Here is a 23,768-nt window from a genome sequence, read left to right on the forward strand (position 1 = left end):
ACTCAAAATGCTTTTGAAATGATAGTAGTTGAAGATTTTTCAGACCACATTACACCCAAGCCCTAGGGCCCTTTCCATAGGTTGAACACAGACCCGTGTAGTGCTGTCCTTAGGGGATAAGACCAGCAAATAATCAACCATGAGCCCCTCCAGGCTTTGCTCTCAGCCTCTCATGGGCAAGGTGATGTGCTCTGTTAATTTTCTCTTTATAGGGGTCTCGTGGCCCCGCACCTAGAAGTAATTTGCCTTGGAAGACCCTACCAGGGGGGAACTGCCCCTAACGTCATAGTCACTGAGATCACTTGGACACAGAAACCCTTCAACTACAGTAAGATGGTAATTGGTGGAGGAGCACAGAGGGGTTTTTCAGGTCTTATTCTGAACATTCCTGATTTCTGTAGCCCCAAAAAACAGGTTGATAAATTCAGTAAAAGCTATTTATTAATGAGGAGAAAAAACAAGCTAAAATATTCCTGGCTTCAGAGGTTTGTGATAATTATACATCTTCTTGTATGTCTTACCTGGACATCAAATGTTGGAATGTCTTTAAAAAATGCCAAAAAAAAAATCATGAAATTTTAATGAATATAATTTGTGTTCTTCCTTATCCTATTAGTTTAGTTCATCTGAGAAAGCAACAAAACACTGCGGTTTAATGAGTTCTTAATGCTTTGAAAACATTTTGCAAGGCCATGCTTTTCACCTTCTGAAGACTAAATATTGAGCTTTTTTTTTTTTTTTTAAATCCCTTCCCTACCGTCTGCTCAAGGGGTGCAGAAAATAGTGCACTATTAGCACTGGTGGAGCAGAAAACCATTCAGCTGCACTTTTTCCACATAGGTTTGAATCAATTTGTTTTCTCACTCTTCATAAGTGCCTCACCTAGCCAATGTTATTGCTTAATTTATTTCTTGGCAGTGGATAAAGTCACATACACACCCACACGTTTCTATATCTGGAGCTTCCTTTCCACCTCTTCATAGCATTCAAACTTCATATCACCAAGACAACGCCACTGCATAGTTGTGTGTATCTAGCTATGTGCACATAGTGTACTCAGAGAAGTTTCTTTCACTTTCTTCAGTTTTTCTTCTGCTTTTGTTTTTGCAAGAATGTAAATCTCTGACTTAAGAAATATACAACTGAAGTAAGAGTTATATCTTGCACGTTATTGGCGTGTATCGAGTCACAACACAATGTTTTTGCTGGTGGTATATTCCACTTAAAGCATCGTTGCAGAGAAGACGTAACATCCATCAAGTCTTACCTCAGCAGCGGAAGAGAAGTGGCTTTGTGAAGCAGTAAAATTACAAGTTACATTGTTCTAATATCAGAAAAACTTAATTAACTAGGTGAGCCTTAGGGGATCATTCAAAATGCCTCCCCAAGCAACAGCAGAGAGCACGAATGACCCCAAGCTACGACAGACCTGCTTACTGATACAGAAAATGTGATTGCTTTTCATATTCCAGTGAATTTTCAACATTTCCCATTTTACCTCGGGATACTCAGACTCCAAACGCATCAGAATAGGTACGGTGCAGCACGAAGGGGCCGCACGCATGGGCGTTATTAGCTAAATGAATTTTAATAAATAACACCCGAGACATAATGAAACATAAGACAACATGAAAGATGAGATTAAATGCTTGTTGAAATATGTGAGACAGATAATGGGATACGGCGATGAAACAGATGAGTTTAAGGAGGTGCGTAATACTGCGTGTTCAATTTATATGTAAATCAAACCTCCTAATAGAATGACCTCGACCAGGTGCCAGAGGATAGGAAAACGATCCCACCCAAAAGCATTTCTGAATTTTGAAATCTCGTGAGCTTCCACTGGAACACGGTGTCAACCTGGTGCTACAATAACCCATTAGAGAGTAGGCTGATTAGATGATTTATTTTTGTTACCACACCGCACCTACAACAATCTGCACGACACATATCAGTGACAGTCTCTGCTGGGTGTACGTGTACAGGTACTTTCAGCGGGAAGCAGGTTGCTCTCTACACCTATATATGTGTATGTGTAAGGTGAATGGATATGTGACAGACATACCACCACTCTCTCCAAGTGATCTCTGTCACCTTTTTGTCCTGTGCTCATCTCAAACACAGATCATATATGTCTGTCATACCGACCCTCTTTGTTAAGGAGACGGGAGAGGATAATCAGGAGAGGACAAATGATGTGCTGCAAATCCCCTGCTGCGTGACATTTGACCGTGCATGCACTGTAGACAAGCTAGCCTGTCCTCAGACGCTGCATAGCTACAGCCTAAAATGAAAAATAGATCTGAAATTATCAGAAAAAATAGTATGCATATCTCAGCAATTTATTTAAATTAAGAGTTCTTTTAAATTATTTTATTGTGGGTGTTTTCTGTGAAGTCATTATAGTATCTCTGTCTATCAGTCACTAATGGCATGGAGCAGTGGGAGGCCAGGACACCTGCGTCTGCTGCCTGATAATGAATATGATGAAGATGGATAATACTTTACCCTGTCTGAAACCACGCTCTCAGCTAGGGAGTGATTACTCTAGTAATTGGGATCCGTGGTGGCTGCCACTGGAGATGCTTGTGATGAGGCTGTCTCAACTGCAATGTAGATAACATTTACATTATTAAAACCCAGAGACACAACACCACAAATCAGCGCTAACAACCTCAAAATCAGATTTGTGAACTTTCATTGTAGATTTATATGTATAGTATAAGAAATTCTTCCTAGAGTGAGCTTTCGGGGACTCGGTTAAGATATGTTCACATCAGGTTGAAAAAGCTTCAGAATTGATGGGCTCAGTGAAGCAAAAGAACCTAACTGATTCTGACATGCTTCACCTGGGATTTCTCTAAACTTCTCACACAGGAATCCTCTGCCACACCTGTCTGGACACAAGTGCATACTAAAAACAACACTGATATGCTAGTCATATAAAACAGACTGGAACAAAACAAAATACTTTTTTGGCCATTTGTATTAGTTGTGTTAGTCCAACCCGTTCTCACTCCCAAAGCGTTAGTCAGACAGATTGTACACGATAAACAGATATAGCCTCAATTTGATCAATTATGGGTTTGTGAAGTCTCATTTTGAGGCTCAAATCATTAGCTAATGCATCGTCAGCTAATGCTAGCAAGCCTGTTTAGCAAGCTATACACTACTAACTGGTGCAAAGTAACCTTTGAGTAAAATACAGTATTACACTCTAACAAACTAGTATAGATCTAATGGGCAGGCCCTTTTCTGTGACTCAAATTAACCGTGGTGAGCCGTGGTGAGACATATAACAGTTACAGCCACCTTTGACAGCACACCTGTCACTCACAGTGGCAATACTACTAATAATGCAAAACTTTAACTCCTGATCAAATTTGAATGGGTGAAAATCACCCCCTGTACAAATTTCATGTAGGGAGGAGTTACAGATGCTAGACTCAAAGTATGTTTATTTCTGCATTGCATTTTATATTTTAAAATATACCTTGTGAATAAGGGAGTCGTCGAAATTAGTTTCTTTTTTTTTAACTGCAGCTTTGGCTAACTTTTGGGGTTAGCCTCAGGTAGCCATTTGAGGAACTGCTATTAGTGCACTGCGTCATTGGCTTCATTTTATTCTTTGTTGTCTCAGAGTATGAGCTTCTAGTTCATCTAAGAAACCCAGAGACACAACAACACAAATCAGTGTTGACCAGTTTGTGACCTTTCATTGTGTATTTGTGTGACCGCTCCACCTTAGTTTACCACAGTGAACATTCAGCTACATTAGAGCTCCATGGGTATTCTGTTATTTCTGGGGTAAAAAAAAAAAGAGAGAGAGAGATTTATGAAGATCCCAGAGTGGTCATTACCAACTGGCACCACTTTTTTTTCCATTTTAGTGCAGTTTCCCATAATTCCCAAGAGACACTGGGTGCCCTCTAGGAAGTGTCCAAGTGCATAGTGGGTGCCGAGACTAAAGAGGGGGGTGCTGTTAATGACCATCTGCTCAGAGAGCAACCTTTTTAATGAAGACGGATGTTGGGAGGATCTGACCAGGGGGCTACAGGCAGGGGTCTAATGACACATCCTTCTATGTCTGGACCTTCTAGGTTGTCTTACATGACCTGACAGCCCTCACAATCACACTTGTACCAAAGACTTCAAACAAGCTTCCTGAAACTGCAAGTACTCACACACACTTACAAGCTTGCACTGTGTCACTTAATGGTGAATGGTGAGGACACACATCTTAAGCAGTTTAAAACTATAGTAAACTTAGACCCTATAAAGCATACATGATGAAAAAAACAACTGCTATTCAAAGCTTTTCAAAAGTAAAATGTGAGTAGAAATGCATGCTTGTATCTTGTTGTATGCTTAATTTTCATGCTGAGAAGATCAGAGGGGTCACTACAAATGTGCCCACATGAAGAGGCTCTAGGTCTGGTGCACAAAAGTATTACAAGTAAAAAGAAAGCATTAGGCTTTGTGAATGAGCCACATCATGTAATGGTTGACTAACACAGATTTAATTGGATTTCTGTTACTTAAATTAAATTCCTTTTCGCTTTTGATCCACAACTTCTGTTGCCTGATCTTCTTTTCACTCTTTGTGTTTGTATTGAAGCCTTGGGAAATGTTTCTGTTGATTGGGCAGTGTCAGAGTGAACCCTGTGATTGTGCTCGAAAGCTCAGGCCTCTTCGTCCTAGATGTGATTCCAGAGCTTCGGTGGTAATAACATCCAAAAAGGAAGGAGAGAGCTTATAGCACCAACACCCTTAGGCTTCACCCTGAATGTACGCTCAAATTAAAAACAAGCCCATGGCCTTAACAGCACTTCTAAACATGGGGGCTGATGTGTCAGCAGTCTTTTATTAGAGTCATCCTGTTCAGAAACACAGCAGGGAGGGAGGGAAAAAGATGGAGCCCGGCGGAGAAAACATGGAGGCCTACATTCCCTGCTGTCCTTTATTTTATTTCATCAGTCATCACTTTTCTGTAAAGATTATTAGACTAGTCAACTAAGATTGATGGATGGAGATGAAAGATGCTCAGAAGCCCATCTCTTTCACACTCATCTTCATCTGGGTGCTGGTTCTGACAGCAGAGGAGCAGAGGAGGAGATGGATGGATGGGTCTTATCTTCCTACTGTACTTCATGTGCAGCAAAAGGTGCTGCTGCTCTTAAGAGCACACTATTAATAGTTCTTTTTGTTGTTTAGACATCTAACAAAACATTAATTTAACACTTTTGGCTATATAACAACATAAATAATGCTAATTTTTATGGGAAACTTTTAACGCAGTCTCGGTTATGAATACTGTACTCAAGATTTAATATCCTGAGAGAAAGCATGTGAGGTGCCGCAGGCTAATAGGAGCCGTTATAATGAGGGATGATACCAATAAATTGATATCTCCTACACTCGCTACTGTACACCCTCCTGCTGCAGTTAAAAGGATTGACTCAGTCTTCACTAACCTTGTATTTGACTTGAACTGTCATTAGCGAATCAAAAGTAGATTAATTAATCGCGGGTCCACTGGGGTGTACATTACCTTAAGTGACTATTGTAATATAACTTAAAGAGAAATCACCCATGATTTCTCATCTTGACACCAGAATGAATGCTTTGCTACTTCCAGGAGTGCTGATGCTGTCATCAAGAGGCAGAAAATGGATTTTGTAAGTGGTGGAGAGTCTATTACTGCATTAATTCTGCAACAAATGGGAGCTCTTCAGAAATGGTCAACACTTAAATCTCATCAGACCTTTTTTTCATTGTATTGCATTAAGTCCCCTTTCCTTATTCTCCTCCTAACACTTTCTTAAAACCTCCAGAAAGATGTCATGTTTGACACAAGGTGCTCTAACCTGTAAATATCATCCATTATGTGCATATATCAGAGCACTTGTTGACTGCTCCAAGTGGCAGCATTTGGTGCTGAAAAGAACAGTAAGTGCATATCTCTGTTGTTTCTCTGCCTCTGGCTCAGGTGTTTTGCCATCCTGTTACACAATGACTTTTTGTAAACACACTGTGACTTGCTCACTCGAGAGAAGAATAAGCCAAATCGGTGCTCAAAGCAAACAAGATCCCTGAAAGACGGGTATATTTGATATAATTATGCAAAGAAGCAGCAGTCTCTTTCTTTGTGACCTTCGTAAACATCATTCTTTGTCCTTTGTTGCATGCCCTTTTTTCCCCCATATTCTTCTTACTGCATCTGAGAATCTGTGGAGCTATCATCACAACAAGATTTGATCCACTCATTAGTGTACTAACAGTATCCCCTGCTGGCAAAAGAGGGAACACATACACAGCGACCTGTTCTGCACTCACTGTTGTTATTGAAAAGATGGAAATAAAATGTTTGTGAAGGCATCGTGATGTGAAAAATATGTAAAGTGGTCGAGTAAAAGGCAACACTGTGATGAATACATGCAGGGCCTAGTTTGCTTTTACAGATTGAAGTGCAGCAATTAGATATTTTCCCTTTAGAGACCCTGAAGTTAGGCAGGCTACTCGAGTGATCAGCCTCATTCATCAACATCATCAACCAGTTCATAATCAGCTGCTTTCCTGGTGCAAACTTAAAAGTTTTGATGCATGCAGTTTAATTAAAATGAAAAAACTGAGAACAAAACAAAGACCAAGCAACATAGCCGCCTAATTGCTTTATTTGGATAATACAGTGAAAAGCTGATAAGACATAAGGAATTAATGGCTCTTATACAACCCACCATTCTGATCGATGGATTCACAGCAGTGATTATGAGTGACTGTCGACTCCAACTATTCAAGCAGCACTCAGTCTGTGTGCTGTATTTGCTCTTGCATTTTCAGTAAGTCCATGCTGTCTGTCTGACAATAAGTTCATCATTACTACAGATTGCGAATCAGACACCCCCCCACCTCTCAATTTATCTTCCCCTAAAGGGGGGGGGGGGGCAGCCACCTGCCCTCCTTCTATAAACATTCTGGTTTCCATGACAGCCTGGAGCAGGATCCACAGAGCAAACACTGCAGCAGCCAGCAGAAAAGAGCCCAACAATGTGGAGGACTGGAGAAGGAGAAGGAAGAGAAGGAAAGCGTAAGAGGGCGGGTGGGTGTGTGTTTGTGGGGGGGGGCAAGCAGGTACAGCAGGTCCATGCAACACAAAGCAACGTACAAATTATGACTTGTGCTGAATGGCAACCAAGCAAAGGATTTGTAGAGTCAAACTTATAATTAAATCAATATAATTAAATCTGGAGAGGTCCGTCAGCGATACAAAGGAGAAACGAACGAATTTCTGCAATTTGAATTGAGCAAAGTATGAGTTGCAGTAATTGCACTGGAAAAGATTTTTGATTGGATTTTCCTCCTTCCCGGAGCAAACTTAAAAGATTTTTTCAGATCCTCGGCGTAAGCGTGCAATAAAAACATAAATAAATCACCTTTAAAAATAAAAAAAGTAGGCCACTGAGCTGGCTCACACTCTTTCCCTTACTCACAGCTGATGATTTACCTCAAAGTCTTTCACATGACACCAAAGATTACCTGAAGCCATATTAAAATGTGAAATCGGTGCGCGAGGTGGATGTTTAAAAATCTTTCTGCGCTGAAAAAAAATTGAAACGACTTTAGAAAAATAAATACATAGTTGAGAGTTTTTCTGTAACAAGTACATATTTAAATATATATGTGATAAAGAATATGTGTTAAAACTTTATCACGGTGGCGCGTGCGCTCACCTGAACGCGTTGCCTCGCGTGCACGCTCACAAGCACATTAAGGGCTACAAAAAAAATTTAATTATTGACTCTTAAGGTGCACTCAGTCTGAAATGACGTCGCTGATATAATGCCGTGTCAAGGGCAAAAGAGTAATCGGGAAAGTTCCTGGAAACGGAGTGAGCTGGGACGCCGCGGATTCCGCAGAGGGTTCGCTGCCCTGCTCCGCGCACACCGATAGAAACGCGACAGTTGATCACCCGGTAGTTACCCGGATTACAGTCACAGCGGAGGACTGGAGGAGCCATTCATCCTGACATGAAACTTGAGGGGAAAGTATTTGCGACAACAACAACAGCAGCAGCCGCAGGTAAATTCATGCGTCATGAATTATAGCGAACCCAAAACTTCACTGCAGAGGTCATAGTTTTAACCAGTTTGAGCACTTTCTTAGATGAGTAGATGCTTTCAGTATAGAAAAGTGAAAACACTATAGGCTTACGTTACGTGTAAGAAAGTTCCTGTTTATGGTCCTGAATACATTAACACTTACTGATCATGTTTTTATTTGAATTCTAGGATAGCTTTGCTTGATGATCAATATGCTTTTAGGTTTTCAAGAGGAAACATTGTAATCTTATTACAAATATACAGAGCTAGTTATGGTTGAGTGGTTCTGTGCCAAAGTACACAGACTATACATTGTTGGTTTACTTTTAAAATGCTTTATTTAGATATGTTATTGCACACATACAGTATGTTTTATGTTTTGTTGTGCTTGGGTTATTTCCTAGGTGTGAGCCTTGGTTTACCGGTTTCTGTATAAAGCAAACACAACTACTTGAATCAGCTTCCTTCTGCACTCCAGACTTTTGGGAAATCTGTCATAGCCATGAGCGGGAAAGGGTGTCAGCTCCTGGTGTCACCTTGTAGTGTGTCCCCATCGCTAAGTGTGATCAGAGGACACCAGTCCCAGTCCATCAGGATGCCTGTATCTTCCTCTCAGCAGAGCAACCTTAGTTCCTCTTCTGGGAGAATGCAGAAAGTGAAAAGAGGGACGGTTCATTCCTTTGCCTCTGAAGAACAGGGTGAAACTCATGTTATGCTGCCAAGCCTGAGTCTTCGCAGACAGGTGTTGACCAATGGAAAACATCTCAACATGCCGAGTAGATCCCCACACCAGCAACCACCTACTCAACATCCTATAAACACAAAAGGGGCAACTGCCATACAGACAAGACTCTCTGACAGCTTTAAAGGTAAAAAAAAAAAAGTCTACCCAACTGTAACTAACCCACTTGTGTGAGGAAAATGTAAATGAGACTTTCTAGCTTTAAAACAGTGCAATACTCTGAAAGCCCAGCTCAGCACACAATCTGTCTCAATTTTAACTGAGAAATCAGGGTGCACATATCCCATAAAAAAATAAAAAATAAAACAATAGCAATAATGTTTTCAAACTTCTTCCCTTCCCTGGAGCCAAAGGTGTACTTTTCCTCTGCATTCTTGACATCTTCTGTATTTTTTTTCCTTTTGTTAGACATCTTGTTCTCATAATTACTAACAATTTACCAAGCACAGGGCCTAAAAGTGCAGTTTTCCACAGAAAAGTGCAAGCAGATGAAGAGCTCATTAGTGATTAACAGAGCAGATAGTGTCTCTGTCCTGGTTGGTGAGGGAAATAATCTGCTCTATAATATTAGTTAAAGAACAGCCCACTTAATGTGCGGTATTTCAGTTTGAATTATTGTTTTCAGTGGCTTTTCCTGACAGTGGCGTAATGTTATTGCAAAGCTTTAAACTGATTTGTGAACATTTGTTTTTGCTTAGCTTGCATATCCCTTGTGGATATTTTGCTTATTTAATTCTGGGCTTGTGTCCAGCAGATTGCTCTCTGTCTGGGCCTACCATGGATGTATTTGGTCAAGCAGCTGCTGTTAATGTAACAGTGACCAGCAGTCCCATGGCTCTTGTCAAAGGCCAGCCATATACTGCAGGACCCGCAGTGCCTCACCCTCCTCTGCAGTCTCACAGTGTGCCGGTTCCCTACTCTGACACCAGGTGAGTGATATCAGTAAATGTTATGTGCCGATAAAAGAGTTAAGAGTGTTGCTCAAGTGAATCACAACCGTTTTTTTCAGGTCCTTACTGTCCAGAGAATCCTTGGCATCCACCACCCTCAGTCTGTTTGAAACACAGTCAATGTTTAGTGGCAGACATGACTGGCCATATGGTTACCGTGTGCTTCCTCCTCTGGGATTACCTCAGTGCTCTGCCCAAGCCAGCGAGGGCGGCGAGCAGCTCAGCCTTTCTCCTGGCACAGCCATGTCGGGCACGACCATATCCGGTGGCACAAGCACTTCTGCCTCCTTGCCTTCATACCTCTTTGCAGGTGAGGCCGGAAGCCCCAGACAGACACGCGCTAAGAAGAGAGCACTCTCCATGTCGCCTTTGTCAGATGTCATGGGTATAGATTTTAACTCCATTATACGCACATCACCTACCTCACTTGTAGCATATATCAACGGTTATACCTCTCCAGCCTCCCACCCCACACTCTCACCTGTTCAGTCCGAGAGTTACGGTCACTTCCTGGGCGTGAGAGGCCGCTGCATCCCACAGAGCCATCTGTACAGCATGACAGGCTCTTCACAAGCTCTGGCCCCGCAGTCGACATGTGGAAATATGCAGATGCTTGAGGAGGGAATGGGCCTGGAAAGCCAGATGGCTAACATGGTGGTGGAACAGCAGTGCCTCCCAGATGAAGAAGGGGTGCTGGAGAAGACCTCAGACAGCTGCAGCCCAGCCGCCAATAAAATGCTGCTACCTCTACAGTTCAACCCATCGCTGTTGACTCCTGTCTCAGAATCCACTCCTCCACATGGGCCTCCACCACCCTACTACTCACACCAGCACATTCACCTCTCCAGACATCAGTGCAAAAAAAAGCCCCTTACTCAGGAGCCTGTCACAAAGGGTGCCATTCCCCCAGTCCATCCCAGGCACGGGGTCAGTTTTTTACCCCAGATTCCAATGCTGGAGGAAGAAGAAGGAGAACTGGAGGAGTATGGGGCTCACTGCTGCAGGTGGTTGGACTGCAATGCAGTTTATGACCAAAAGGAGGAGTTGGTAAGGCACATAGAAAAGCTGCATGTGGACCAGCGGAAGGCTGAGGATTTCACATGTTACTGGGCAGCCTGTCCACGCAACTTCAAGCCATTCAATGCACGATACAAGCTTCTTATCCACATGAGGGTCCATTCAGGAGAAAAACCCAACAAATGCTCGGTATATCTTGCAGACATTTCTATATTCATTCAAGTTTTCATGCAACTAAATTCAATATTTTACTTTTTTTTTTCATTGCCTTTTGAAAAAACAAAAATGCTGCACGCTATCTCACTTGAAACAACACGCAGATAGCAAAGCTTGCTTTTAATCAGATGAATATTTATTTTACTCAACTGGTGAAAAAAACTGAGTAAATACAGTCAAAGCAAGTAGACAATGAATGTCAAGGCTCGCTGCTTTCAGTTCGGATTGTTGCTTCAAAGCCACCGTGCCTAGTTTCCAGCAAATTCCTTCATGTGCTCTGAGTTTATAGCCAGTGTTTAGATCAGAAATATAGGGTCCCTCTCTTCTTCTAACTTAAGCCATGGAATAATTAGCACAGCTCTGTGATAATTGACATGGGAGTTAACTCCATTATATCCGTATTATATCAGCACAAAGGAGGCACAGAACAGAACTTTAGATCTGGCATGGCACCACAGCCCTCTCGTAGCGACTCTGCCTGTCAGCTGCCAGGAGTTTGCCAGGTCACCATCTGACAAACTTGGCGGTGGTTCTGGGGAGGTTGATGCCCTGTAGTCAGGAGCTGTTTGGCTAGTGAGACAGACTTTATCCATCCATGATTATTGATTGAAGATTTGTGTCTCCGAGATAAGTGATGTAATTCTCTTAGATCTGTTGCAGTTTAATAATCTATTTACTGGTTGTTTTTTTCCATCCTAGAGTCAAAATCCAATGTAAAAACAAGTCTATGAGTCCATATTCACATTGTTGCACCAAATTCCTTCTAGAAGTAAGTCACAAAACTTGGCAGCCATCATTTACCAGTAAAAAATTATACTTCTACCACCATCTTTGCCGTTGTTGTATTCACTCAGAGATTTCAATTCAGGCTGTGCTTTGAGCTAAATGATAACATGTAAATATTAAGCAGATATTATCTTTTCATAAGCTTTTAACAGAAAAATTGTAATACAAAAATTTGTGATAACATCTTCTAGTTTCTTCTAAATTGGCCTGTTGGGATAATGGTAGTTACAAGTCATCCTCATAAGACCACAAAACCCTCTGAAAATATTATAATAAGGTTAGGTCTAAAGATACTTTAAAATGTTTAATGTCTGGCAGTACAGGAGAAAAAGGTTGATGATCAATAACAATAGCCAATATGTCTAGTTATATCAAGTTTTATGTTGCCTTTTCAGTGGACAATTTCCTGTAGTAAACAGCTTGAGTCACCCTGCATTTCTTTATATTTTGCTTGGAAAATTGGAAACAGGCGCAGTGACTAATTTAAACATGCTCAGACATACATGGAAAATTAGTTCATGAGGCAAAAAGACAGTTTATACAATTCTGATGAGCTTGAAAATCAATATTTGGTATGATCGCTGTTATTCACCTTTATTCTTCATAATGGATTGAACTCTCTTAGGCAGCTTTCATGTGATTTATTTAAGTAGTCTTTGTAATAGTTCTACAGAGTTCTTGGAGGACGTTCAATGCGTTTTACTTTTTGTTCTGTTCACTTTCACAATGATCCCAAAGTGCTTCAATAATGTCGAGCTCCGGGCACTGCGGAGGCCAATCCATGACTGATAGTTTGGGCATGCATTCATTGAACTGGCAGTGTGTTTGCCATCAGAGTCATGCTGGAATATGAAGCCACTGGCAGTCAGTTCCTTTCCATATAGCACTGCATGGTGGATTAAAATCTGGTACTTGGTGATAGTATTTTTTGTGTTGACACTGTGACCATCACCAACACCATAACAGAGACAGATGACTATAGGCACTAACTGTTGTACCTGTCTCCTGACATTTTTCATATTGGTGAGGAAAATAATTTAATTTAAAGTATGGAGCAATTTCTTCACAAGACTTGTTGCTACTGATTTTCAGGCCAGTTCTTGTGTAATTTGGCATACTTCACCCTTTTCTCCCTTCCTTAAGAATTTCTGATCAGGCTTCAATGAACAGTAGATGGACCAACTGAAGGGCCAGATGGATCTCTTAGGTCCTATGCCCGGTTTTTGCTGGAAATTTTTTCTGTTTTTTAAGGACGTGACTTTTAGATACTGTTCTGCTTTAGAGTTTGGCCTTTTTTTTTTAAGTTTGCAACTTTTTCTTTTGTCCTTCACATCAGAAAAAAAATACAATTTTATTTTTTGGCATTTTCCATGGACTTATCTTTTTCAGTTATTCAGTTTTACTAAAGAAATGGGAACAAATTACATGTTTTTGTGACAGGCTGCTAGTAAAGAAGTTCACAAAGATACAATTTAAAATTTGTTCTTTGTTGAGTACAACCTGTTCATCCCTTGAGTAAGGTCGCTATTTAGTCTTGTATGATTCATAAATCGATGTCAAGTGGCTTAAGAAACAGGTACAAGGATTAAAACTGAAAATGAGTTTTTTAAAAAGCAATTAATGTCCAAAGAAAACTTTGAAAGCCTGGAGAACTATTACTCAAGACCACTTTAAAAAAAAATTACAACAAAGTCTGGCAAAATATAAAGAAATGAGGGTTGGTTCAAGGGGATCGCTGAAGTAGTGAGGACTCATTGCCTGGATAATGTGGCTCTCTTCAGCCACTATTTGTTGAGATGTTTTATGAAAAGACATAAATGTCAAACTACTAAAATCAGTAGAATATGTTACCTCGGACCATTAAATGTCTGGACCCAACACGTTTGGTAATTGTTGAAATATTAAATTTTAAACCAAAGTAATAAAAAGGTTGATACTATCAACACTTCTTCACTTTTACTTATAGTCAGGCAGGTAAAATAAAATGTTTGAATTGTATTATCTGCTTTGCTTTGTCATCACTCTCGCTGTGAAAATACCAAAGTAAGTTGATTAATTAACAAACCACCGGCCAAACATGCTTCATGTCGCTGCTTTCATCAAGTTAATTTTTAACAGCGTGCATGCCTGCTGTCGACCTTTTGATCCAAAATACTCACTTATTAGTTGAAACCAGGTCTGTTGCCATGGGGCTGCAATCATTGGATGGGTTTGCATTCCCTGTAATCATTCAATAATGATTCAATCCAGTGGGTACAGCCTACTTCCTAAAAGCAGAACTGATACGACGTCTGCAACAGAATAATTCTAAGAATATGGAGAAAACACATTTAAACGTATTGCGCATGTGCCTTAATAAGATATTTTTATTTAAGGTCATGGCTAAACATTATTGCTGTAATTCATTCTTTTTTTTCTCTGCTTATATGACCATATTCATTAACCAGAAAACAATTCAAAGGTTATTAATAAGGTTTTTGCTAGATATTAGAACAAAGTGAGAAAAGTTAGGAGAGCAACTGATACATTTATATTTAGAGAAACTGACATCCAGGATGTAGAGCCTTGCTTTTCTCAGGGAATTACTGGCAGGTAAAAAAAAATGCTTTATAGGTTTATGAAATGTTCAAGCCCGCACCACAACAAAGAGGTAGCTCTTGTTACACAGTAAAGATAGGGCAGGCCCAGACTTGCACCTGATATCTGACAGTCTGTTTAATGATGATTGATGAGTTTGTTAATGTATGCCTGGGTTTGTGCGTCTCTATGATTTAAGCATGTAAGATTTTAAAGGGATAGTTTGAGTCCAAACAACAGATTTTCACAGAAATGATGTGGCAGCAGGATTATTTTTATTTATTTGTTTTTTTATATATATTCTGTGCTGTTTGCACAGATTGCATGGCTCCTCAGGTGGTAGAGACATGCCTCGTTCTCTGGTATGAGTCGCTTGTACATTGTGGAAGCAGTGTTTTCTAATATCACCACAACTCTGAACGTAATAATTTAAAAAATATATCCATCTTACTTACCTTACCTAATTTTCATTAATCAGAATTTGAAATATGACAGACTGATAATAGTGTATATCAAGTAAAAAAAAAGAATTAATTTTTCTTGCTTTTCCTTCAATATCAGCCAGTGTCTTTTTTCGATGTATGATGATGAAATTGGAGTTTCTTCACTTTAAATGTCCTTACATGAGCCACTTGTAACCTGATCACTTGCCAATGCCACTAAAGGCATGCCTGATGAGATTTCAGGTCTGGCAACATTTTAAGAGCCATTTTTACAATAGTTCAGAGTGATCTAACTCAGTCATCACTTCAAAATAATTCATATTATTTTTGTTTGTTTGTGTTTTTCTGAGAGGCTGCAGAGTCTCACTTAAAATGTTAAATTCCATGTGAAATTTAGAAGTAAGTGACGGCAGAGAGAGAAAAAACAATAGTAGTCAATACGATCAAGAAAGGAGCAGAAATATCACTTGTGAAACAGCGAAGAGTGGATTCCAGAGTGAATTGACCTCAGAGTAACACTGGGCACCGGGCAGAGTCTGCTGGCACAGACTGGAGCTGTCATTGTTCAGCCAGGGCATTAGTACCTGCCAGGGCCTGTCAGAAGCTGGCTGTAACACTCATCAACACTGAGGAGCCATACTGCTTTCTTTTCAGGCCAAATGTCCCTTGTTACAGACTAAAAAGCCCCCTATGCTTTATGAGAGCTTCGTGAGACAGACAAGAAAGAAAGAGAGTTACACAGTTACCTTCCCTTCAGATAGTCCTGGAGTCCTGGCAGGGATTCAGCTGCATGCTGGTTCTCACTTGTCTGTCCACTGTGGCTCTGAGAGACTATTTATCTCTGTCTGTGCTGTTTTTTTTTCTAGAGGCAATTTGGTTTGGGGGTATTTTGTTAATTCTTTTCTTTACCGTGTATTTAGGATTGGTCTATTTTGCCAATGCAACCCTTTGTAAGGGAACAATCAGAATTGGAAAGAGTGCTCCATTATTCTCATGCACTGAAAGAGGTTATGTAAAGCATTTGATTGGTTGTTCCATTGTACCGTTTTGTTACGTTTTTAATGCAGTGAATTTGCCTGAAGAAATTATTACGAATTCTTTGTATCCGGTCTTCGGCAGCCTGGACCAAATGCGTTTTCCAGCTTCCGTGCAACGTGCAAAAAATGATCGGCATAACAGCGAGTTGGAACAATAGTTTTGCTGGAAACATTTAGCAAACTGTGATGTGAAAAATATGTTGTTGTGAGGTTAATTGCAAACAGTATGTGCTCGTTAGTGTTCTAGAGAATAGATGTTGATAATAATTAGCAGTCGTGATGAAAAAAGATTAGCAATTAATTTAGCCTCGGCAGTGATGACTGAGAGGTATCAGTATGTGAGGAATTCAGTGTTGGAGGAAAAATAACAATATCAGACATGGTCTATGTGTTTTGTCCATGAGGCTTACTAAAGACATTCAAAACCCCCTGTGAGCAGGAAGAAGGAGAGTAAGGTCCTGGCCTTACCAAAGACAAGCTTTGATGAGTCACATATTTCCACAATGAAGTCAGTGTGGTCACATTATACTGCAGAAGTAGTTGTTTTCTTCGTTGGAATTACCAGGGCATTAGTATTTTCCAGAAACTCCAGCCACTGAGCATGTGGGAGGTCATGTGTATGATGCTGTTGCAGTGTATTTCTTTAATTTTTAGTCATCAGATTTACAGTAAATCTATCAAGTCTACTAATAAGTCAACTTTTTTCTTTTACTTTTTTCTCTTTTTTTTGTTGCAACCAACTGCTGTCAAGGTGATACAAGGCAGAAGATTGAAAACACACAAGAACAAAAACAATAGATGTATGAGTGTAGAAACACTGACCCCTGCTGGTGTTGCTACCAGCATCAAAGGTATTAATTTACCTCAAATTTTGTATTTGTGAGAAATGTAAACCGGGGGGGGGGGGGGACTATGATGCAGAGCTTCAGAGGAGAAGGGTTTATTTAAAAAAAAAAAAAAGTTTATTTTGACAAAGAATGATCTTTTCAGGAGCTTTTACTGTTTCCCAAGGTTGAGCATAGAGAGCGAGGGCTTGTTGAATGGATTACCATTCTGTTATTATTATTAATTATATTTTTATATATAATTATATATAATTATTCCTCTTAATTTCTAGTACTTTTGCAAATTTGTCACACCTAAATATTTCAGATTATCTTAATATTAGGAAAGATTACCTGAGTAAATACAAAATGCTATATAAATCATGCTTTTATGATTTATTTTGTTAAGGAAAAAAGCTATCCAGGGCTACCAGGTCCTATATATGTGAAAAAGGTCACTATACTCAGCTTTCCCCCCAAAAAAATGTGGTTAAGCAGTTAACTCGGAGGGGAGGGGCAGTTACTTTTTCACACAGGGCCAGGTAGGTTTGGATAGTTTTTTTTCCCTTAATAACCAAAATCATTATTTAAAACCATTTTTATTCACTTGGGTTATATTTGTCTAATATTAAAATTTGTTTGATTATCTGAAACACTCAAGAGTGACAAATGTGCAAAAACTAAGAAATGAAAAAGGGATCAAATACTTTTTCAGTGGACTGTAGTTGTATGTGCCTTTTTTCCAACAAAAATAAATCCTAACGCTTTCCAAACACTCAAGACCATTTTTCAAAACATTTGATTTATATGTACAATTCCACACAATGATTACAACCTTTGTACGTAGATGACAGTGTTCTTGCATGATATTAAAAACTGAACTTGCTGTTCACTACAGCAAGTTCTAATTCTGATTACATAACAAACTTGCTGTAAAATCACCTCAGTCTCCCCCAAGTATTTGTCCATTCTGAGGTGTTACTGATTCAGAGCTCATCTCCAGTCATCCATGAAACTAGCAGTGAACAGTAAGGCTTACTTGAATGTCAGCTAAAAATAATGGACAGTAAATTTTCTGTTCAGTATTTCTTCGCTCTCTTAGGTCAGCTGCCTTTTGTCAGACACTGATATGCCAAACACATACTCAACAACACATTGGACTATTTTTTTTAAAGTGCTATTTAAAATGCTGCTAATCTGTGAAAACACTTTTACTGTATTTTCAGTTCGAAGGTTGCAACAAGGCTTTCTCTCGGCTCGAAAATCTAAAGATCCACCTGCGTAGCCACACGGGGGAAAAACCTTACCTTTGTCAGCACCCAGGCTGCCACAAGGCTTTCAGCAACTCGAGTGACAGAGCTAAGCACCAGCGTACACACCTGGACACAGTGAGTGGCAACCCAGCAACAACATATGTACAATTATGCATGGTATTTCAGTAATTTGCATCATCGCGGGCTTACGTGTGTGTTTATACGTGCTTGTGCAGAAGCCATATGCATGCCAGGTGCCTGGCTGTGCAAAGCGTTACACTGATCCCAGCTCCTTGAGGAAACATATGAAATCCCACTCAACAAAAGAACGACACTTACGAAAGAAGGCAAGTACCATGTCTCCATAACACTGCAAAGAGAGTTGTTCTTGCCAATACATTACCTACAATGCAGAGTATTAATACCCAGAAACATCACACTGAGTGAACAACGTACCGATCACTGACTGAAAAATTAAACTGGATTAATAAAAGACCTTATGTGAACCTCAGTGAGTGAGGACTACCACACTTTTTTTCAATTGTTAAATTATGAAGAGAGAAGAGACCACGTTAATGAGAGAGCTACACGTTTCATTTCATTGTGCTTTCTTTTATCTTAATTAACTCAATGTGAAGTGCCTTCCATCCCACTCTGTTTACTCTGCAACTTAAACGTACGCAGAAAAATGTACTTCACTTCAACTTGACTTTTATTAACTTACATGTAGGTGTGCAAGCTGTTAAATAAAAATAACTAGCAATATACTTATGTTAACATTGGCATAACGTGCACAAAAGCTACATGCAGTTTTGTAGTTTGTTCTATTTCGCAGCCTTTATTTTACACTTAAGGCCACTCCATTATATAGTTTCTCTTTAGAGCCCACAAGTGTTGCAGTTTGGATTTTGCCACAAATGGGAGCGATGCTCTTTAGCACCCAAAGATTCTGTCGCCATAGATACGGACAAAAGAAGATAAGTTGTTACTAAAAAAAGGTGACACTTTATAAAAGTCTTGCATCTTCTCAACTTTTTTCATTTAGAAGTTAAATAACGAATCTTTGTTGTACATGTGATTTTCAAGAACAGCTGGATTTTATATTTGTTTGAGATTAACGACACGTGCAGAATCTTTGCCATATACAATATAGCAACACTCACGAGGATCTTATAGCCTTTTTTTTCTCCGTCTTTGTGAATTTATGAAGGCCGTAAATGGGCTTGAGTCCAAAGTACAATTAAAAGGGCTTTCTCAGATACTGAAGTGATGAAACTAGGTCCAGAATGGTTTGGCATGCGTCATATCTTGGCCGGATTCCCACTGAAGATGCTTTGAATTAACCTTAATATAGCTTTTGTTTATTTTCATAGAAAATAATAGCTAAACTTCACTCTGTATGACTGACTTTCCATGTTAGCATTTAAACATTCAAAAAATAACAAGTGCTCAATGTGACCTGTCACATCAGGCATGAAAATAATGTCAAATATGAGAGACTTGAAGGTGTTTTACTCACACATAAAAAGAAAACTAAAGCTCATCACACATTATTTCATAACATTTCAAAACTATTCATTATAAATGTTTAATAGCTGTAGAACTAGACACTAACTATTACAACAATGCCAATACTGAACTGTTATCATCACTCCTTATGTTGTTTGTGTTTACTTTTTATTTGTATAGATAAAATCCACTGCTGATGTGACCCAGGACACCCTGACAGACTGTTTAACCATCCACCCTCTGCAGCCAAGCCTCTCTCCTCTCGCAAAGCTAGACAACAACTTGAGCCTATCGCCTGGTGCCTCCCATGAGTCATACTCCGGTATGTGTAAGCTGTAGCTCTTTGCATTAATGCAAAGTTATATATATATATATATCTCTATCTTTGCATTAAAGGGGGGGGGGGGGGGGGGGGGGTGTAAAGTAAGCATATGTCCCTGCAACCATGTGCACATAATAGGTTTATCCATTAGATTTAGGCTGTGGTGGACAGCCCTGAAGTGTCTGTCATCCCTGTTCCTCAGCTGCTCCACAGGGAGAAGACTCCTGCAGCAATCCTCACCTGGGTCTGTTGATCTCCTCCTCCTTGCAAGATAATTATAGGTACTGCTCCATCTAGATTTTGTTTAATGTCATTATAATCATCTCACTGTTATAGGAATAGCTTCATTTTCATGTTTTATATTTAATACTGTGAAATTAAAACACATTAGCTTCAGTATTGGTGTCGTCTTTTCATTTTGTATTCCCACTGGCACAGTTAGAAGTCTAACCATGACTGATTTAAATTCTTCACAAACCTTTCTCTCTCTCTGTTTCTCTCTCTTGATTAACTGAAACAGTCGACTTAAACATTGGTTGTCATGGATTCAAGACTCTAAGCTCATAATCAGAATAAGTTTAAAAGAAACCACCCTGATGAAGGAGTCCAAAGGCTAGTTGTTTTTTGTTCTTGTTGTTGCCGTTCTTTTTTTATTTGGTGTGTGGGTGGATCATATGGCAGAGGAGAGGCTTCTTTCTTTTTTTTCTTTTTTTCTTTTTTTTGGGGGGGGGGGGGGATGACCAGCAACTCATTTTACTTGTGGACCCATAGGAAAACATCCCTTCATCTATACACTTCAATGCATGTGATAAAGGATTTCTGTCGTCCCGAGCAGCCAGATGCTCACGACTCCTTGCTGGCATTTATTGTCCTAATATCAGCGGTAGGCCGAAGCATTCACTGCAGGACGCGGTGTGGACATTCAGCATGTGAAAGAAAACCTTACTTTGCCTCATTGGTCTCAACTGCTAGCATTAATGGATGCTATAGCCACCGACAAGAGTAGCTGAGGAATTCAATAAGTGAATCATAAAATCCCCAAAAATACAATTTAAGGTTGAATGGGAGGAGAGGGTGCTGTAATTACCTTTTAGACGTTAAATCAATTGTAAAATCCTGGTTGCCATTTTTGTACACTTTTCTGTGTTTCCTTTCAGTTTCCACTCAGTCTGTGGATTGTCTGCAAGCTTTGGCCTGTTTATACTTGATAAACTTGATAGACACAAGCAGACATGCTAATGTGTTACTTGGCCCAAATAAAAGCAGAGGAGTAGACTGCAGTGGGCCTTGGATGATATTTAAATGTACTCTTTCTGCAATTACAAAAAACCCTGTATATTTATAAAAGTAATGTTGATGACTATTTCTGACTGGTAGAAAGTAATATATGAAGATTAAAAGAAAATGCACGTTGCCTGGAGTAAAGCAGGCAGACTGTTTTGCTTACACTGTGATGGTTGATAATAGCATGAATGAGCTTGTGCTGCACAGATTGCAGTGTGTAGATGGCATGGTGTAATACATCATTAGGTACCGACAGAGTACATATGTTATGCTTAGACGAACTACCAATCACAGCGAATGAATCTGCATGAACTCTGTAACTTAAAAACCTGAGATTAGCAGCATTGCACATGCTTTTCCATTCAGAGCAGAAAATAAAGAGCGCACGTGTCTTCACTGGCGAACAAAAGTTATGTTAGGCAGAGAATTAAAAAGAGAAAAAGGTGAAGCCAGCTGCATGGGAAGTCGTGCCACATATGAAGTGAAAGCTGTAATTCTTCATTCATTACATGAATGTAGCAAAGATTGAGTTTGAGATGACAGCAGGAGATGTTCTCCATTCTTTTAAGTGGTTTGTAAAATACAAGCAATATATAAAAAAATAAAAATAAAAAAAGCTAAGCTAATTTATATAAAATGATCTTAATTCTACAAACAAGAGTATTCATTTTACTGTGAAATATTTCAGGTTTGTTGATCCTTCCCCTTGCCAGCTCTTCCCTGGGGACCAGTGCAGACCTTGTTCTTCCACCTGCCTCCCGCATCCTCCCTGTGGGACATCCCTGCAGAACAGCTGTGATTTGAAGCAGGTTAGCCAGCCTCCTGACATGGCAAATCGCAGCCCAGGTTTGAAATCACATTATTCTTCAAGTTTGTCAAAATACTCATGTAAACGCAGTTACGCCCGAAGGGAGGTTTTTTTTTGTTGTTGTTGTTTTTTCTGAGAATGTGAAGAGCCTATTAGCAAATGTGTGGGCGGTTTGACAGTCTGTTTAAATGGATTTTCTCACATGCACAATAATCGTGCAGTTTATCTTTATTTTTATGATGTGTAGCAGGTGGCTGGTGATTTTTCTAGTTAGACATAATCAGGCAGCTTCACTTTGTGTACCTTTAAATAGATATCACCTTACCTCTCCCCCCCTCCCAGTCTTAACAACGACGGTGTTGTTTACAAGGTGTTCAGAAACTGTTTTTTAGGTTTAATGCTGCTTTTCTATTGGATTATAGCATTATAGTATCTAAAAACTACATTCTTAAATTGTGCTCTTTGTCATAGTAAGAATGAAAGGGTGATGTGGCTTGTTCTCTAATGGAATATTTGCTTATGACCGTATGCACATTCATACCTTTAATGACGGCCTCTCTTCAGCTCGTAATCATCCTAACAATGTGAATCAAGCAAATCTTTAAATAACCTCTACATAAATGCATGTATTTTTATATTTCCGTGTGTGCGTGTGTGTGTGTGTGTGTGTGTGTGTGTGTGTGTGTGTGTGTGTGTGTGTGTGTGTGTGTGTGCAGGATTTGGTGTCCACTATCAAGCAGAAACTTTAGCTGCTAATCAAGAATTACATGGAGGGGATTTCTTCAGTGTGATGGACCAGGACACAAGTCACATCTCCTGCATCTATACAGAGGGATGATCTGGCTCACGTGTGGGTTCCTTTCCTTTTGAACCGCTCTGTGTTTAATGAGAAGAAGACATACGTGACACTGGAACCTGGAGGAAGCTTCTTTTACAAAAGAACATTGGATCATAAAACAGCTCCCCTAGTTAAGTCAAAATTGAGGAATTGACTCTTACACCCAACTGCGACTAAATTCCTGTAAATGTACCGTACTGTCTGACTCAACACCCAGGCTCCTATTCTCAGTAATCAATGTAAATTAATGTCTGTGCCTCGAAGATTTTTATGTTTAGAGTAATTTAGGTTATTTCCTCACTTGTGTGCAACAAGTAGTGAGCACTTTGAGTAGTTTATGTTGGCATTTTGCATAATATTGAACACTGCGATCAAAGTATGCAAGGAACCGTTTATTAAGGTTTTTTCTTAGAATCATGGCTGTGTAACTACGTAGCAAGAATGCCTTTGACTATGATGTTCATGAGCTGTTGTTTGAGCTGTGAGTGAACAATGATTTTAAATGTTTTTAAATATTTTTTATTAAGCTTTTTCCTTACTACAGTTTGTGTCCACACAGCAAGAAAATGACATTGTGGAACCCACAACTGGTAAATGAGCCTGTGTGCCAGAATTTGTGAAAATGATGACCTTACTATTTGTGATAAACCATGTGGATCACTTCAGAAGATTCTTTGGTGTGTATCAAACACTAACACCTTCATCTGCACCACTGATTTTAAATGGACATCTAAAAACATGTTGTTGGGTTTTTGTTTTTTTTTTGGGGGGGGGGGGGGGGGGGTTGCTTTGGGTTGAGCTGGTAGTGGAAGGGTTTTTAAGTTTTATTACCACGCAAACAAGCAAGCACAAAAATATATTGTATTCGCAATTGACATAAAGGTACTTTTTAAATCTGCAGCAACCCATATGATTTCAAAATCAGTTAACATCTTGCATGCAAAACCACCGACGTGGTGTTTATGTGTTTTGTTGTTTGGAGGATTGCTTGTTTTAGGAACAGTGGAGAGTAATTAACACGAGTGCTTGGGTCAAATGTGTAAATGATTTGAATGAACAGGCT

At 39.6% G+C, this 23,768-nt stretch overlaps 1 protein-coding gene across 6 annotated transcripts; it reads left to right on the forward strand.

The window, feature by feature from the left end:
- Positions 1 to 7,891: 7,891 nt before the first annotated feature.
- glis3 (GLIS family zinc finger 3) lies at positions 7,892 to 23,462 on the forward strand. Of its 6 annotated transcripts, none has more exons than XM_012917999.4 (10): positions 7,892 to 8,079; positions 8,504 to 8,968; positions 9,593 to 9,770; positions 9,851 to 10,997; positions 17,918 to 18,079; positions 18,181 to 18,291; positions 19,634 to 19,775; positions 19,978 to 20,056; positions 21,748 to 21,905; positions 22,584 to 23,462. In XM_012917999.4, the coding sequence occupies exons 2-10, from the start codon at positions 8,602 to 8,604 to the stop codon at positions 22,703 to 22,705; spliced, it is 2,466 nt and encodes an 821-aa protein (XP_012773453.3). In that variant the 5' UTR covers positions 7,892 to 8,079; positions 8,504 to 8,601; the 3' UTR covers positions 22,706 to 23,462. The 6 variants fall into 6 exon arrangements, with proteins under 6 accessions (XP_012773453.3, XP_004538132.3, XP_014264451.3 ...); XM_004538075.5 differs by having other exon boundaries at positions 9,596 to 9,770; XM_014408965.4 differs by having other exon boundaries at positions 21,748 to 21,868; positions 22,584 to 22,712.
- Positions 23,463 to 23,768: the final 306 nt, after the last annotated feature.

The sequence above is a fragment of the Maylandia zebra genome, linkage group LG7, assembly GCF_041146795.1.
Source record: "Maylandia zebra isolate NMK-2024a linkage group LG7, Mzebra_GT3a, whole genome shotgun sequence".
Classification (NCBI taxonomy): Eukaryota; Metazoa; Chordata; class Actinopteri; order Cichliformes; family Cichlidae; genus Maylandia; species Maylandia zebra.